Source organism: Papio anubis, chromosome 7 (assembly GCF_008728515.1).
Source record: "Papio anubis isolate 15944 chromosome 7, Panubis1.0, whole genome shotgun sequence".
NCBI lineage: Eukaryota > Metazoa > Chordata > Mammalia > Primates > Cercopithecidae > Papio > Papio anubis.
This window is the reverse complement of record NC_044982.1, coordinates 2,829,588-2,847,686: the sequence shown is the minus strand read 5'-3', so window position 1 is coordinate 2,847,686 and position 18,099 is coordinate 2,829,588. Positions and strand designations below refer to the sequence as shown.

The following is an 18,099-nucleotide window of genomic DNA, read 5'->3' as shown; positions in this document are numbered from 1 at the left end:
GACTGGCATAGCATTAGGGAGGTGGCCAGGAGTGCTTTCTTCCCAAGCCCAAATACTTCTTTAACTGTAGATTAAAATTATGCTTTATTTACATCTGAAAGATAAGAAATATTTTATTTTATTTTAAGGCATCCTGCTATCTGAAACAAGGAAAGTTCAAGCAAGCAGAAACACTGTACAAAGAGATTCTCACTCGTGCACATGAAAGGGAGTTTGGTTCTGTAGATGGTAAGAAATATACTCCCGTCTCAAATGAATTTCGTTGTATAATGACTTGACTAATAATATACTAAATAGTATTAGTTACTGTTTATTAAGCACTTAACTGTGTACATTATTAAGCTAAATAGTTTAAATGTGTGATTTTACTTGACTTTCACAGCAGTCCTGTGCAGCGGGTCAAACATTACCCCATTTTAAAAGCAAAGATACCATAGGCCAGGTGCGGTGGCTCATGCCTGTAATCCCAGCACTTTGGGAGGCCGAGGCAGGTGGATCACGAGGTCAGGAAATCGAGACCATCCTGGCCAACATCGCGAAACCCCATCTCTACTAAAAATACAAAAAATTAACCGGGCGTGGTGGTGGGTGCCTATACTGTAGTCCCAGCTACTCGGGAGGCTGAGGCAGGAGAATGGCATGAACCCGGGAGGCGGAGCTTTCAGTGAGCCAAGATCGCACCACTGCACTCCAGCCTGGGCAACAGAGTGAGACTCCGTCTCAAAAAAAAAAAAAAAAGCACCAGCAGCAAGGACGCCACAGACTAAGTGACTTGCGTGAGGCCCTGTAACTGAGAAGCAGTTAGACTGGGATTGCAGTGCCCAGAGCCCATAACATGTCCTCATTGCAGAGACCTACACAGTTCACACAGAAATGGAGACGGGAGCATCACCCACATCCATCTTCACGTCCTCGCTGCAGAGACCTGCCCAATTCATGCAGAAATGGAAAGAGGAGAATCACCCAAATCCATCTTTTCACATTTTTAATGTCTTTCCTTCCTTCTGTGCCTTTGGTTTACAGATTTCAAACCATACCGTCCATATCATCATGTATACTGCTTATTTTCTTTACATATTTTAGTGTGAGTACCTTTCAGTCATAAAAATATTTTCATAAACATGATTTTTAAGCTGGCTTTTTCCCCCATGGCATGGGTCTGTTCGTTGTCTAGAAACTTGGGTGAGTGTTCCGAGAAGATGACTTAAAATGATTATTGATTTGTATGCTTTCTTTCTTTCTTTTTCTTTCTTTTTTTTCTTTTTGAGGCGGAATTTCGCTCTTGTTGCCCAGGCTGGAGTGCAATGGCATGATCTCGGCTGACTGCAACCTCTGCCTCCTGGATTCAAGTGATTCTCCTGCCTCAGCCTCCCGAGTAGCCGGGATTACAGGCGCACATCACCACGCCTGGCTAATTTTTGTATTTTTAGTAGAGACAAGTTTCACCATGTTAGGCTGGTCTCGAACTCTTGACCTCAGGTGATCCTCCTGCCTCAGTCCCCCAAAGTGCTGGGATTACAGGTGTGAGCCACTGCGCCCAGCCTTGATTTATATCTTTTCTACTTTTGCTACCAACATCTTACTACTTTTTCTTAGACTATTGTTTAATGCTTTTGTTTAGTGCTCACATTCTGAATACTCCCTTGTGCTACTTGAGCAGCTAACATTTTAGCGGTTACATTACAGGGTCCTAGCATTTGTTGGGATGTCTTGACAGTTGATCACCTGTCTCAGAACATTGATTCTGCACCCTGTGTCTTAACCTGTTGCTTGGTGTCCAGCTCTGTCTTCCATAGACTTTTTCCTGCAGTGTAAACTTAATCTGTCCATGCTGTAAGTAGTAGTATCTAACAAGGATCGTATAAAAAAGAAAACAGGCTGGGCGTGGTGGCTCACGCCTGTAATCCTAACACTTAGGGAGGCTGAGGCAGGTGGATCACTTGAAGTCAGGAGTTTGAGACCAGCCTGGCCAACATGGCGAAACCCCATCTCTACTAAAAATACAAAAAAATTAGCTGGGCGTGGTGGCGGGTGCCTATAATCCCAGCTACTTCAGAGGCTGAGGCAGGAGAGTCGCTTGAACCCAGGAGGTGGAGGTTGCAGTGAGGCGAGAGCACACCACTGCACTCCAGCCTGGGCAACAGAGTGAGACTCCATCTTAAAAAAAAAAAAAAAAAGCAGCCACCGAGGCTTAATGACTTCTGTTTTACTTAGCAGGCTCTGTTATCCTTCATTTATAGTACAAGTTAAGTATCCATTACCCAAAGTGCTCCAACATTTGAAACTTTTCGAGTGCTGACTTGACACTCAAAAGGAAATTCCCCTTAGAGCAGTTCAGATTTTGGAGTTTTGGATTAGCGATGCTCAACCTGTATGCTGTGTTTTCTTCCCTAGATGAAAATAAACCCATCTGGATGCATGCTGAAGAAAGAGAAGAATGCAAAGTAAGAATGTATTATTTTGAGATTTTCTAAATTGTATATCCTGCATTCAGGATAATTATTCATTTGAAATTATTTGTTGCAATTTAGGGAAAGCAAAAGGATGGGACATCTTTTGGAGAGTATGGCGGCTGGTACAAAGCCTGCAAAGTTGATAGGTATGTCTGGAATCGCGTTTGGCTGGAAAAACTGAAAAGCAGGGGGAAGGTAATTGTGTTCTACAGGGCAGCTTATAAATGACCGATGTATAGGGTTCCTTAAGTGCACAGTCCCATGTTTTTCCCAAATTCCAATGTAAAAAACCCCACTAACTTTGTAAATGAGATCATTTACATGTATAAAACCCACCATCATATTAGGCTGGTGCAAAGGTAATTGCCTTACTTTTACATTTAATGGTAGAAACCATACAGTAAATTCATGACAAGCGTGCCAGCAGGCCTGGGAAGGCCAGCCCCTCACACACAGCACTGGAGACACAGATCCACACACACTTCTTTTCCTCATGGCCCATGGGGCCTTGTCCTCTGCAGAGGGAAGTGTAGGCCCCTCCATGGCCAGCCCTAGAGCCTTGCCTCTTGAGCCTGAGCCTGTGCCGACTGCCGTCTGTGATGGCTGCCGTACCTGGGTCCAGGTGGCCCACCTGTTTTACTGCCTTTCCGTTCTTTTTTTTTTTTTGAGACGGAGTTTCGTTGTTGTCACCCAGGCTGGAGTGCAATGGCGCGATCTTGGCTTACTGCAACCTCCACCTCCCAGGTTCAAGCGATTCTCCTGCCTCAGCCTCCTGAGTAGCTGGGACTACAGGCACCCGCCACCATGCCCGGCTAATTTTTGTATTTTTAGTAGGGACAGAGTTTCACCATGTTGGCCAGGGTGGTTTTGAACTCCTGACCTCAGGTGATCCACCCACCTTGGCCTCCCAGAGTGCTGGGATTATAGGCGTGAGCCACCGTGTCTTTCCACTCTTAACTTTCCTCATCCTTTGAGACTCAGCCTACCATTCATCTATTTTCAGAAAACTCTAGGAACCCTCTCCAGGGCTCCCATAACACTTACCATAGATTACTTGTTTCAGAGACATAGAAAATAGCTTATTTCTGTACCCAAAATGCCTATTGTAAGAAAGTGAACAGAAATCTCTCGAAGTACTTATCTATGCTAAAATGAATCTAGGTTTATTTATAATTTTTTTTAATAAGTCTGCTCTATCAAGAATGCAGAAACATCAAGCCTAATGATACAGTTTGAAAAATAAAAAAGAACACAGAAACACAGCCGTCCTCTCGGCCATCTGCTTATTGCTTCCCTGGTACACGAAGCATTTATCCTCTGCCCTCACACCCCGCTGATAGGGAGGGTCTGCTTTGCTCTCTTCTCCCCTGTACTTGAGGGAGACAGGAGCACGTGAGCAGCACATGCAGAGCACTGTTTGTCATTATTGCCAGTGCGGACCAAGGTGTCTCCAGGAAAAGCATGCTGATCACCACACAGACCTGGCCCAGAAGTTTCTGTTGACAGAGTGGCCAGTGGTCTGTGAGAGCCACCTCAGCCTGGATGGAGTATGGTGTTGGCCTGGCCTGAGGGGGCTGTGTACAGGAAGGGCCAGGGTCATAGGAGGCAGAGCTACTTGAGAAGGAAGAACTCTTCATAATTTTACAGTTTCAAAAAAGTACAAGAGAAAGTTAAAATATAGTCAAGCCAAAACATAAGTCTGTCAGTCCTTCAGATTATGTGCTGTTGATAGTGGTTGTTCACAGCTTGCATGTCACAGTTCTATATGTCATGTGCTTTCTTACAGTCCAACTGTTACAACCACTCTAAAAAACCTTGGGGCACTTTACAGACGTCAAGGCAAATTTGAAGCTGCAGAAACATTAGAAGAAGCTGCCATGAGGTCTCGTAAACAGGTCAGTCATACTTCTGTCCTTAACCGGCCCTTGGGAACTTTGAATTTAATGGTTCTCTTTTACATGACTTTTGTTGAAAACTTGATTTAGAAATAGAAAATGTTGATTATTTTAGTTTGAACAAATAAAGTTATATTGTTTAAAAGAGCATGAAGCCGGGCACAGTGGTTCACACCTGTAATCCCAGCACTTTGGGAGGCCAACGTGGGCAGATCACCTGAGGTCAGGAGTTCAAGACCAGCCTGGCCAACATGGTGAAACCCTGTCTCTACTAAAAATATAAAAATTAGCCTGGCGTGGTGTGGCACATGCCTGTAATCCTGTAATCCTAGCTACTCGGGAGGCTGAGACAGCAGAATCGCTTGAACCTGGGAGGTGGAGGCTGCAGTGAGCCGAGATCACGCCACTGCACTCCAGCTGCCTGGGTGACAGAATGAGACTCCGTCTCAATTGAAAAAAAAAACAAAAAAAAGCAAAAAAAAGCAAAAAAAAAAAAAAAAAACAAAGGCGTGAGACTGGGCGCAGTGGCTCACACCTGAATCCCAGCACTTTGGGAGGCCAACGTGGGCAGATCACCTGTGGTCAGGAGTTTGAGACCAGCCTGGCTAGCATGGCAAAACCCCATCTCTACTAAAAATACTGTGCAGTGGCACAAGCCTGTAGTCCCAGCTACTCAGGAGGCTGAGGCAGGAGAGTTGCTTGAACTCAGTGAGCCAAGATCACGCCACTGCACTCCAGCCTGGGCAACAGACCGAGACTCCGTCTCAAAAAGTAAATTAAAATAAAATAAAATAAAATAAAATAACATGAATATGACCCCAAAAGCGTGAACAGCAAAATAAAAACTAGGTAACTAGATCTGTTGGATTCACCAAAGTTAAAAACTATTGTGCATCTAAGGACATCATCAAGAAAGTGAAAGGGGCTGGGCGTGGTGGTGAGCACCTGTAATTCCTGCACTTTGGCAGACTGAGGTAGGGGGAATCCCTTGAGCTCAGGAGTTCGAAACCAGCCTGGGCAACATAGTGATACTATGTCTCTACAAAATTTTTTTTTTAAAATTAGCCAAGTGTGTTGGCCCATGCCTGTGGTCCCAGCTATTTGGTAGTCTGAGGTGGGAGGATCGCTTGAACCCGGGAGGTGGAGGTTACAGTGAGCTTAGATGATACCACTGCACTCCAGTCTGGGCAACAGAGAGAGACCCTGTCTCAAAGGAAAAAAAGAAAAAGAAAAAGTGAAAGGACACCCATGCAATGGGGGAAGATATTTGCAAATGATGTATCTCATAAGGTTTTGGTATCCAGAAAAAAAGGCAACCCAATTAAAAAATGAGCCCAGGATCTGAATAGACATTTTACTGAAGATGATAGACAGATGGCCAGCAATCACATGAAAAGACACTCAACATCTTTAGTCATTATAGAAATAGTAACTGAAATCACAGCGAGATACTACCTCATCCCCACTAGACTGGCTATAATAAAAAAGAGAACAAATGGAAAATAACAGGTGTTGGTGAGGATGTGGAGAGGCTGGAACCCTCATGTCTTCTTGCTGGTGGGAATGTAAAATGGTGCAGGCACTGGAGAAGTTTGATGGCTTATCTAAAAGTTAAACTTAGAAAACCACATGACCCAGCTGTTCCAGTCCTAGATATAGACGCAGAATGATTGAACATGGACACACACCCTGTGCAACCCAAGCCCCGTCACTGTTCCCCTAAGGGGTCCTTTGTGTTTCTCTCCAGTTTCCCGCCTCCACCCTCACCCGCTCCAAGGAACCACTGTTCCAGTTTTTTTTCCCCCCAGTGATTAAGAACTGGTATTTTGTTTTCTAGCCAAGTATCTCAGAAATACTTAAGAAAATCTGAAGTGCTAATGGGTCCAACCATTTTCCCTTGCCTGGCTCACAGGGTCTTGACAATGTTCACAAACAGAGGGTGGCGGAAGTGCTCAATGACCCTGAGAACATGGAGAAGCGCAGGAGCCGTGAGAGCCTCAACGTGGACGTGGTCAAGTACGAGAGTGGCCCTGACGGAGGGGAGGAAGTGAGTATGAGCGTAGAGTGGAACGGGGTAAGTACAGTACACAGCGGGCACGTGCTCCGGGAGGCGCCCCCACGTGGTGCCTGCCAGGCCTTCCTCCTGTCTCATGTGCTAGACCTTCTGCTTTTGTCAAATTAAGTGCCAATTAAGCTTTCTGTAAGTTCTTTACTTCTGCTAATACTTAAGTCTGTTATTTGTTTAAAGTGGTAATTTTCTTCTCAGGAATCCATGAAAGCTGTTTGGCTTAACTTTGAGCACTTAAATGCTGATTGAGTGTCCTGGCTATTTAAAGCATGATCCCTATCTGGTTTCATTTTAATATCAGGATCAGTGTGGCAGGTAACTAACTCACTTCTTTAACTCACCCATTTCATTGCTAACTCCAGTGCTCCTAATTTCACTGACCAGGCTGCTCTACATTTTGTTAGAATGAGTTAAAATGCTTTAAAGGGAGATGCTGTGTAAGTAGAATTTGTTTTTAGAAAACGGGTCAGAACCAAGAGCTTAGGTGGCTGCTCTCTTGATGTCCTGCCTCAGTCCTGAGCGTCCTGCATTTCACCTGAGAGGGTGTCCAGATCTTTGGGGCTCTTCATGGTTGCCAGCCCCTATGTGCCTGAGAGGCTGCACAGGCCCCTCTAGGTTTTCCTGGTTTGCCCCTGGAAATTCCTCACCACTGCTGTTTATCCAGTGGTTGCCAAAGACCGTGTGGCCTTCTGGACATTTTTTCTCCAGTGAATTTTTTAGCACATGGATTTTTTTTTAATACACAAGCTGGTGTCTTTGGTATTTTGCTTTTGTCAGGGAGAGTTGAAGGCGGCATTTGACTCATCTAGGGGCACAGTTGGTTTTTTGAAGTTGCCATAGTGCAGTTTGATTAGTTATAATTCTACACATGTTCTGCCAAATTGTAGTTTTGGGCTTTCTTATAATGTAAATCCTTTTATTCTTTAAGGATTTTCTATAGCTATAGCAATTTGGTAGGAGCTAGCATTCTAAATAAATATTTTATAAAAAATGTTAGTAGCAAAATTTGAGGGAGAACATTCTCTTTGACTGTCTTTATCTGGCAGCTTTCTTGCTTTGGTTTTTTTTCTGTGCCAAGACAACCAATCAGCATCAGCTTTGCCCACTCAGCCCCAGTGGGGCAGTAGTCTAAAACTGAAATCCTGGCCCGCAGGCCTCCCTGTCGCCCGCATTCTGTCAGAACTGTGTACTGTACTCTTCTCTTGGTTGCTGTCGTACCTGCATGCTTCGTATAGAAGGGAAGTCCTTTATCTAGGCTCTAGGAGCCAGGGTGCAGATTGTGATACTCTTGAATGAAGTTCTGGAGGAGGTTTCTCTTGAGACAGTATTTCTAGGTCCATGTTGACATGAAATCATCTGATGATAAAATTGTGACAATTCAGAGCTCTGTCACCATCTTAAAGATGGACTCGGAGAGGAAGGAGAACTGCTCGTGTGCACTGCAGCTGGTTCATGTGCAGGTGTCCTCGTCACATGTCCACTGCAGCGGGTTCGAGTGCAGGTGTCCCCGTCAGGCCCGCGGGCTGGAAGTGTCGCTGCTGTGGATGAAGCAGCTGCCCCTCCGCGTGCCTGCTGATTTCCTCCCTCCACGCTTCCTTTCTCACTCTGGACACCTGATTACATAGGCCGTGCGCAGGCTGTGTTTCCGGTGTGTCCCTTTCGTGAGCAATATACTTGGTAGCTCTGCAGCTTCGATGGAATTCATCCCAGGATGCGTTGGCTATGGGTGATCTACCAAAACAATCTGAGTTTTAAATTGTCCAGTGCAGTGGTTCCTAAACTCACTTTGCGCATGGAGGCAGCCCCGTCTTCAGATGGAGTCTTAGATAAAGTGAGTGAATTCACTGGGCGGGCCGGCTGAGGCTGCCTCAGAATCTTCACAGGAAGACCTTGGCCCCCAACCCGATCTCCCCACAACTCTTAAGGTTCTGAGAAGGCAGAATGCTGAACTCGACCAACTTGTGATTTTCTTTTCTTCCTCCCGAGACAGAGTCTCGCTCTGTTGCCCAGGCTGGAGTGCAGTGGTGCTGTCTTGGCTCACTGCAACCTCTGCCTCCTGGTTCAAGCAATTCTCTTGCTTCAGCCTCCTGAGTAGCTCGAATTACAGGCGTACGCCACCATGCCTGGCTAATTGTTTTATTTTTAGTAGAGACGGGGTTTCACCATGTTAGCCAGGCTGGTCTCTTAACTCCTGACCTCGTGATCTGCCTGCCTCAGCCTCCCAAAGTGCTAGGATTATAGGCATAAACCACTGACTTATTTTTTAAAAGGTAGTGAGGGCAATATGCACACAGGTATTAATTTTTAGTCAACTTTATTGAGGGATAATTAGAGACAATAAAAGGGGCCCATATTAAATGTTGTTTGATTTAGATATTAACACAGTGCAGGTCAGCACATTAGTTTGTCTTTATATGGATGTTAGAACAAAGTTTATCATGCTGTTTCTGTTTAAGTGAAGATTTCCCTGAGATTGCACAGCAAACTGTTACCACTGTAGTCACTTATTTGTGTACATCAAGATTTTTTTCAGTATTATGCAATTAAGTTAAAATAGACAAATATATCAGGTGTTGTGGTAAATGTTAAGGCTATACCTTGCCGGGCGCGGTGGCTCACACCTGTAATCCCAGCACTTTGGGAGGCTGAGGTGGGTGGTCAGGAGATCGAGACTATCCTGGCTAACAAGGTGAAACCCCGTCTCTACTAAAAATACAAAAAATTAGCCAGGTGTGGTGGTGGGCGCCTGTGGTCCCAACTACTCGGGAGGCTGAGGCAGAAGAATGGCGTGAACCCGGGAGGCGGAGCTTACAGTGAGCTGAGATTGCGCCACTGCACTCCAGCCTGGGTGACAGAGCAAGACTCCGTCTCAAAAAAAAAAAAGACTATACCTGTGGCCGGGTGCCGTGGCTCATGCCTGTAATCCCACCACTTTCGGAGGCCAGGGCGGGTGGATCGCTTGAGGTCAGTAGTTTGAGACCAGCCTGGCCAACATGGGGAGACTCTGTCTCTACTAAAAATGCAAAAATTAGCCAGGCATGGTAGCAGGCGCCTGTAATCCCAGCTACTTCGGAGGCTGAGGCAGGGGAATTGAACCCTGGAGGCAGAGGTTGCAGTGAACCGAGATCGCGCCACTGCACTCCAGCCTGGGTGACAGAGCAAGACTGTCTCAAAAAAACAACTATCCCTGTTACCTATAACTTCAGATTTCAAATTTTTGGATTTTATAAAGGTAGCTTTATTGTTCTTGTTTCGTTTATTAGAATAACTTGTTATATATTTATAGTGAGAAAATGTGATTTCAATTTTATTTATATTCTCATATATATATATATATATATGTGTATATATATATATTTGAGACGGAGGTGACCCAGGCTGGAGTTAAGTGACGCAATCTCCGCTCACTGCTTTCCGGGTTCCGGCGATTCTCCTGCATCAGCCTAAAAGGCATTTTAATGCTTTTTAAAAGGTTGAAAACTACTACCATAGGGAAAAACATTGTGCTCCCTGTTGGGAAGTCATAGCTTCAGCAGAAGTGACTGCCAGGAATGAATGTGACAGCTTTTGATTAAGTTATAATAACCACATACACCAGATATTGGGCTCAGTTTTTCAAAATATTCATAAGTAACATTTAAAACAGAGTTATGTGGTCAAAGAAAGGACAAACTGATTAATGATAATCATCCCCTGTGGGTCCTGGGCGTTGGTGTCACACAGAACTGAGAAGGAAAGCAGGTGGTGACAGATGCTGGTAATGTGCAGGGAGTGTCTGGATCGAGGTCTCGACCTGGTGGGTGGTTTGTCCAGGGAAGGACAGTTCTCTCCTTTAGGTACACACTGTAGGGACTGTGATTAAACTACCTGACAGCGGTACTTCTATGACCTCGTTTCGTGTGACACATGCAGATCTGGAAGCCGCTGTCACCGTGAGCCTCAGTTGGCTCTCTCTCATGGTCTTGCCTCTGAAAGTGCAGCTGCTTTGTGCACACAAATCCTTTTCTGGATAAAACTGGTCCTCTTACAACTGCTGTCCGTGTGGCTTCATGTTCATGGTGTGATGTGCATGTGTCAGCCACCAGCACCAGGTCCCTGTTGGAATGTGGGAGTCCCTCGGGCTGTTTCATCATTACCCAGTTGTCTTTACGGTGGTCCCATGAGACACACAGAGCCACCCCACGTGGAGCCTGAGGTCCGCCTCCCAGCTGCACCACCTTTGTCTGTCTGCAGGTCACCAGCTCTGCTGGGGCCTTTTGAAGCAGCCTCTCTCCGTCTTGCCATTCTTTTCGCACTGCTCCCATGTTAAGATTTCTACACGTTTCAAATACACTAAATTCTTACCTAGGATTATTGGGGAATGGAATATATTGTTAGAAATAGATGGATTTTTATTTTTTAAAAATTACACTAAGGGCTGGGCACGGTGGTTCATGCCTGTAATCCCAGGGCTTTGGGAGGCCGAGGCAGGCGGATCACTTGAGGTCAGGAGTTCGAGACCAGCCTGGCCAACGTGGTGAAAACTCCTCTGTACGAAAAAAACAAAAATCAGTCAGGCATGGTCGCGCATGCCTGTAATCCCAGCTACTCAGGAGGCTGAGGCAGGAAATTGCTTGAACCCAGTAGGTGGAGGCTGCATTGAGCCAAGATCATGCCACTGCACTCCAGCCTGGGCGACAGAGCCAGACTCTGTCTCAGATTACACTAGTAAGACAACTAGAATATGCCAAAAATAAATAAATGTAAAAAGCACCAAATTTTCTGAAATCCCACTGTATATAGATAATAATGATGACTGCATATTTTTAAACTGTGAACACATTATCCTTTTAATCCTGCTCAGATAACCCACTTTTGTAATGTGAATATTCTTTCCCAGCAATATAAAGAGGTAGACAGTTTCTTAAGCTGTTAGAATGCAGTGAATCCTCCCAGGCCCTGAAGTCCAGTTGAAAGGAAGTCTGCCTGGGCCAGGGCAGCCGCCGGCTTTCCCCCTGGTTCTCACAGCCAAGGTCCTCAGGTGGCGTGAACCCAGGAGGCGGAGCTTGCAGTGAGGCAAGATCAGGCCACTGCACTCCAGCCTGGGCGACTGACCCAGAGTGAGGCAGACCCGCTCCATTGCCAACTCCAGGTGCTGGTCTGGGTCTGCAGAGGCTCAGGGAGGAGGAGGCAGCTGGGCCGGACCCCAATTCTGGGACTCCTGGGCCCATTGCCCAGCTGTCAGTTGTCAGCTTGCTACTCCAGCAGCTGCAGAGTGGGGAGAGAGAGAGAGCATGAGTGAGCGTGTGTGTGTGTCACATGAAATACTTTTGAATCTGAGTGAAATGAATCTTCTGTGCTCTGCCAAGTATTTAGTTCAGGTGTATTATCATAACACTACTGTAGTGTAGCACTGAGTTTTGAAATGAACAGCAAGGGCTGCACTGTTGATGACGCTGTGTTAGCATTTTAGCATCCTTTTTCTAAAGAGCAGCAAAAACTTATGTTTTCTTGTCCTCCCAACATTTTTGAGGTGTTGGTAACAAGTGTTATTTTTCCATTTTAAAGATGAGAAAAATGAAGCTCGGGCTGGTTAAATGACTTGCTCAGCGTCCCATGGTGAGTCCGAGCGGGCGGGGCGCAGGCCCTGCCGTCTGGTGCTTCTGTCGAGACGTCGGCTTTCCAATCTGGCAGGACCCAGGACGCATTGCTGCCTGTGGAAATTAATTTTCTTTTGGATTATCAACTGCATGTTTAAAATGGGCTGTAGACTTTTAAAGTCCGTGGTTTCCTAAAGTTTCTGAAATGTCTAAAATGTGTTTTTAAGAGAATGAAAGTCATACCTGTAGCCTTTATTTTGGTCCCTATGTTTCTCATTGCATAATCTCCTTATGTACAGTTACTTGTAAAGCCTTTTACACTAAGTGTCAAGGAGATTTCTAATACATTGCCAATCTTTACTCTTAAAGTGTTGAAATTTACTTTGCTGACCATTGGGAATGGACCAGTCTGAATTCTATGAAATGCACCATGAGGCCCAGCACCTGCTTTATGCTGGGCTGGTAGAAGCAGGCAGAAGGTCATCCCAGTCCTAAAGCCACTCAGAAGGCTGCTGAGACTTGTGACCTAGAAATACTGTAAGCCAGGCTGCACCATGCAGAGCCTGCTGCCTTTCCTCGCCGCGGTTTCACGTGGGTTTTCTCTCTCCTTTCTGTCTGACAGGCCTAGCCGCCCGTGACTCTCACACTGTCTCCTGCATGACGGGTGGCGCCTCCCGCAGCTTCCCTTCTCTCTCCAGTGCTGCCCGCTGTGTCTAGCAGCCCCCTAGGATCTTGTCAGAGCTGCACCTCTCTGTGAACTGGCCATTCCTTTCGGTGCTGCTGTCCTTTTTGGGGGGTTCCTGATTTCTGTATACATGTAGCTTTGCCAGATATGTACTTAGTAATATAAATTGTATTAATAAAATTCATTGACTGTGTAATACACGAGTTTAAAAATTAAGAGCGATTAGCTGTTCACTCTGATAACAGGTAGTTAAGTGTCACACAAGGTGTTGTTGCAATGGCATGACGGTGACCTGTTGACGTAACTAAGCCTTAGAGCAAGGCATGTGCCGCACGTGCCCCATGGTACTTAGAGCCCTGGGGTTCCTGCTCGGACTCCGGGTCTCCCTAGGATACGCCCCAGTAGCATTTGCTGTGTAGTCTGTGTGTGGAATTCGGGCATTCTGCTTTTCTCTACTAATCTTGAAGTGCTCAGTGATTTGTGTATTTGTGTCTTTCTAACTTCTAATAAACTCACTCCGACTGACCTGTGTCTTGGTGTCTGTCTGCTTGGTAGAACTTCTCTCACTCTTTATCCATGAAACGCCACATGGCAGAGCTGCTGGGGTCATGGGGTGACAGTTCCTCTCACCAAGGAATTCCTTCCAAGAAGAAGTGCTGCTGTCTGCACATTTTCTTCACTGTGCTTTTTATTTTCATGTTCAGATTCTGCCAAGTATTTCACTTATTAATACCTGAATCAATTAAGATGAGAGCTGGGCACTCTCCTCCCTACAAGGTTGTCTGAGGATTTTTAGTTATTTGTATAGAATGAGCATTTTATTTAATTTTCCAGCCACCTTTATAGTTAACATTTAAGGAAACTGTTCTGTAAAATTTACTGAAGGAAACAGCACCTCCAACTATTGCATTTAGATGAAACTGTTAAAAGGAAGAGCCTCTGTCAGATCCAAATGGTTTGGGTCCTCTACTGTGTTACTTGGACCAGATGCTTACATATCTGTTAAATGTGGAAGTCGATTTTGATAATATTCCTAGAAGCTGCTTTAATTTTCTTGACACTGTGTGTCGGCTTTTGTCTCAGAATAGCAGTAGGATTCATATTGCTTTTGGGATGCGATCACTTTTGTTTGAATAAGCTTCCTTATGTCTAAAGGTTTTCATGATCATTGGATTATCTTTAATGAAATTAAAAGTGGATAATGTTTAGTTAAAAGTATGTTTACGTACATGGTAATTGGTGGTTTCTGCAAGACTCTGTCAGCAGTGAGCTGCTGGCGAGCAGGGTGACCGTGGTGGCGCTCTTATTTGCACCCAGTGTGGCTGTTGTGGGCGGGAGGGAGAACCACCTGCAGCTTCACATTTGTTCACGTTTTTTTCAGGATGGCACTGGATCTTTAAAACGCAGTGGTTCCTTTAGCAAACTCCGGGCTTCCATTAGACGCAGCAGTGAGAAGCTGGTTAGGAAGCTGAAGGGAGGAAGTTCACGAGAGAGTGAGCCAAAGAACCCCGGGTAACTATCTCTTCCAGCTCTCCGACTCCCGTGCACGCCGGCCCTGGGCCGCTTCTCTTCCTAGCGCAGCCTTCCTCACCCACAGACGCCAGGAAAGACACTCCAGTTGGTTCCCGTACTCTCACAATGGAAGGGTTTCATAGTTGCCACCTAGGTTTTTCCCAGGACAGGCTGAGAAATAATTGGGTAACTTCCTGTTAGTGGCTGAAGTGCTAATACCTTTAAAAGAAATTTATGGAATTTTAAAATTCTGTCACATGTTCTAAGAAAGCCTTAGCAATGAAATGTGGGAATTTATATTAAAACATTGAGCATTTTGAACTTGTTTACTTTAGATACGCATTGTTTTTTAAATTAGCATTAGTTTAAATTCTTTAAAATTTTTAATCTTTTAGATAAATCGGATGTTAGCTACAACTATATTAAATCTCATACAGTATTATACTAGGGAGAAAATGGTTTCAAATAGCATCAGAACTTTCAAGACTTTATTATAAGGAGATTTTCAAAACCTTAGGCTTTTCATATGTTTAAAAAAAGGTTTGAGTCATGAGTCTTAGAGTCTTTAGAAAAATAACATTTAAGTTGTCAAAGGAATTTGGTTCTTAAGATATCCTTTGTTTTTAACATGGTGCACAGAGTTGACAGATCACCCCTGCTGCACTGTCCAGCGTCACTCTGGGCAGCTGCTCCTGGCTTGGGCATATTTCTCATGAGGCAGGCTTTTGCCAGCCATTCTGTGTAACTCTGACTTCCTAAATGGTACCGACTTTTTAGAGATTGATTCCTAGTAAAACTACTTTACAAGTGATCCCACTTTAAGTTCTGTAAGAAGTCTGATCACCTCAGGATGGTGAAACCGAGTTTTTCTGGAGAACATATTGGAAATATTAAAGTTATGTGCCTCATCAGTTGTTTTGTTACTTTGCCTTTTTTTTTTTTTTGAGACGGAGTTTTGTTCTTGTTCCCCAAGCTGGAGTACAATGGCACAATCTTGGCTCACTGCAATCTCCGCCTCCTGGGTTCAAGCAATTCTCCTGCCTCAGCCTCCTGAGTAGCTGGGATTACAGGCACGCGCCACTACACCTGGCTAATTTTTTGTATTTTTAGTAGAAACGGGGTTTCACCATGTTAGCCAGGCTGGTCTCAAACTCCTGACCTCAGGTGATCCTCCCACGTCAGCCTCCCAAATTGCTGGGATTACAGGCGTGAGCCACCACATCTGGCCTATTTTGTCTTTTAAAAGCTATTTTTTAAAAAGTATGTCCACTTTTTCATCCCTCTCAGTATCCCTGATGACCTAAGCCCTTAGACCTGCTGCCACACACGGCCAGGGTGTGGATTGGCCAGAGATGGCCCAGCCCCTTGGTGGTAGGGCTCACCTCTTGTCTGCTTGGTGTCCCTGTGGGAGTCTCTGTTGTGGAGGGAGACTTCTCTTCATGGCTGTGAGAGAGGTGCAGGCCTGAGGCAAGAGGAGTGACGTGACTTTTGTAAGGAGCTTCTCACGACTGTTTTCCAGCCCATTTCTGGAGAGGGAGTTTTAGGAGCCCCACAGATGTTCATTCTGAAAACTCCCTGGAAGATCCCAGGATTTAAAGACTGGACTTCTGGAAGTTTCTGGGGATTTAGTAGCAAATTGCTTACGATGAAACAAATGAACTCTTATTTGGGGGGAATAGATTCTAAATTGCCTTTGGAATAGTGATCTTATTTTAAAATGTTTACAGATTTCCAGAACCAAAATGATAGGTCACTACCTGCCTCTCGATGAATTTTGAGATGACACGTTTCTTCTTACAGCATTGAGAGGGTCTGAGCAGGCTGCGTGACTGCTTGGTGTCCCTTCCTTGGAATGATCTGATGAGTCACGCAGCGGCTCTCAGGTCCCCTCCAGGAATTACATGATGCCCCAGAGAGAGCATTCTGGACATTATTTAATTCCTGGAGGGGAACACACTCATTGTTTGAGGTTCTTAAGTTTTGAAGCCTTTTAAGTGCAGAGTCCAGTTCTGGTGCTGAGTGTTGTAAGTTGGACCACACTCCCACATGATAGCTCTCAGAGTTGTTCTGTTTTTTCATGTTTTCTGTCTTTGCCATGATAAAAATAGAACAGTGTGTGACCAGCCCCCAGGGTTAGAACTGTGGTCAGTGTTCACGGGGCTACAGCTCTGCCAGCCTGAACCATGTGACATAGATGCACGCTTGCACGGACTAACGTTTTCTACATGACTTTGGAAATTGCATCCCGTAAAATGCATACAACTGCATAATCTTTCCAAATAAGAGTGACTGTTTTTATTAACTAGACAGTAGTCTCAGACATCTTTTGGAGGGTTTTTTCAGACAGACACTGTGAGGCCCCACCCCTGAGTTTCTAATTCCCGAGTCCCTGATCCTCAGAATTTGTGTTTCACACAAGTTCCCACGGTGCTGGGGCTGCTGACCCGGGGCTGCTTTTTGAGAATCGCTGAGCTGGACGTAGCAGGACCAGGGTGTTAGCAGCTTGCTGTTTGGCTGACTCCTAACAGTTATTGTCCTGAAAGGTTTGGAATGCCATGTGTTCAAACAAGGCAGTTTGCAAGAGTGGTAGGAAGAGACGTTGAGGATTTGAGTTCTTTCGTTTCGTAAAAGGGTTTGAGGGAAGGTTGTGTAGCTCTTTTAAAAAGAGTTAATGGCAGCTGGGTGCGGTGGCTCATGCCAGTTATCCCAGCACTTTGGGAGACCAAGGTGGGCGGATCACTTGAGATCAGAAGTTTGAGACCAGCCCGGCCAACATGGCGAAACCCCGTCTCTACTAAAAATATAAAAATTAGCCGGGCCGGGTGGCGCATGCCTGTGGTCCCTGCTACTCAGGAGGCTGAGGCAGGAGAATCGCTTGAACCCAGTGGGGCAGAGGTTGCAGTGAGCCAAGATCACATACCACTGCATTTCAGCCTGGGCGATGGAGTGAAACTTCGTCTCAAAAAAAAAGTTAATGGCCACTTTATAGCAAGAATAATTATGTCAGATCATAATTTACTTGTGATTTGGTTTGATTTTATACTTGGTTCTTGAGTGGTTCTAGGTAGAGAAAAGCCTGTTTAGGACTCCAGCAATGTCTGTTGCGGGCTTCACTGGGATGTTTTTGTTTTGACCTGGTTGGGACATTTTGGGGGTGAGTTTTGCTTGGGGATAAGGAAATTCAGGTTTTTTGGTGCAGTTGTTCAGCAGGGGCTGGCTGAGTATCTGCCATGTGCCAGGCGCTGTGCTCACAGCACTGCTGACACACGGGCGGGTGCCCTGGGCTTTCAGCCCCATCCCAGTGTCCTGTGTGAGGCTGTCCCTGTCACCCTTCAAGGCTGTGCCTCAGCCTCGCAGCCACCATCCTTGGCTTGCCCAGGAACTGCTGTGCTCATGTTCACTGTCCATGTTGCATGCAGTTCACGTTCAGAATTTAAGTAACCCTCAGTATCGGTTGCTTTAGCTTTAAAACTTCAGGTGAGTTTATGTTCAAAGCCATCCATGGTGGTGGTGAACAATGATAGTCATTTTATGACTGGGATATAGATAATTTATAGGCTATTTCATCAAGTATTTTAAATTCATCAGATGGGAGGAAAAGTAAATATATGTATAAATTCCTGTATTTCTTTAAATGGAGAGCCATGACTTTAATTTTGTTTTCTAAGTAGAGAAATACTGACTTCAGAGTTTATTTTACTAACAATAAAGTTGATTTCCCTGCTTTTAATATAGAAAGATAAAAAATAGTATATTTATGCATCTTCTTTTAGCAGTGAGTTTTGAGTGTCTCCTCATGATCCCTTAATGGTGATGAGTCTGACATGATCCCTTGAGCGCCCTCCCTGAAAACCATCAGATGAAGGCAGAGCTTCTGCTCCCAGATGGTTCACCTTTTTTTTTTGTC

General features: G+C 45.1%; 1 protein-coding gene across 31 annotated transcripts in view; it reads left to right on the top strand.

Annotated features, from left to right (window-relative positions):
* The window catches only part of KLC1 (kinesin light chain 1), a 71,308-nt gene that overhangs the window by 43,535 nt on the left and 9,674 nt on the right, over window positions 1–18,099 (top strand). For 8 of the 31 annotated variants that reach the window (XM_009212329.3, XM_009212324.3, XM_009212323.3 and 5 more), the window contains exons 9-14: window positions 129–228; window positions 2,395–2,444; window positions 2,532–2,599; window positions 4,240–4,348; window positions 6,261–6,422; window positions 14,062–14,192. In XM_009212329.3, the coding sequence (XP_009210593.1) occupies window positions 129–228; window positions 2,395–2,444; window positions 2,532–2,599; window positions 4,240–4,348; window positions 6,261–6,422; window positions 14,062–14,192 (620 nt within the window). Of the gene's footprint in view, window positions 1–128; window positions 229–1,023; window positions 1,085–2,394; window positions 2,445–2,531; window positions 2,600–4,239; window positions 4,349–6,260; window positions 6,732–11,963; window positions 13,206–14,061; window positions 14,193–18,099 lie in introns of those variants that run through there. The other 23 variants (XM_009212330.3, XM_009212326.3, XM_009212322.4 and 20 more) reach the window with 16 other exon arrangements.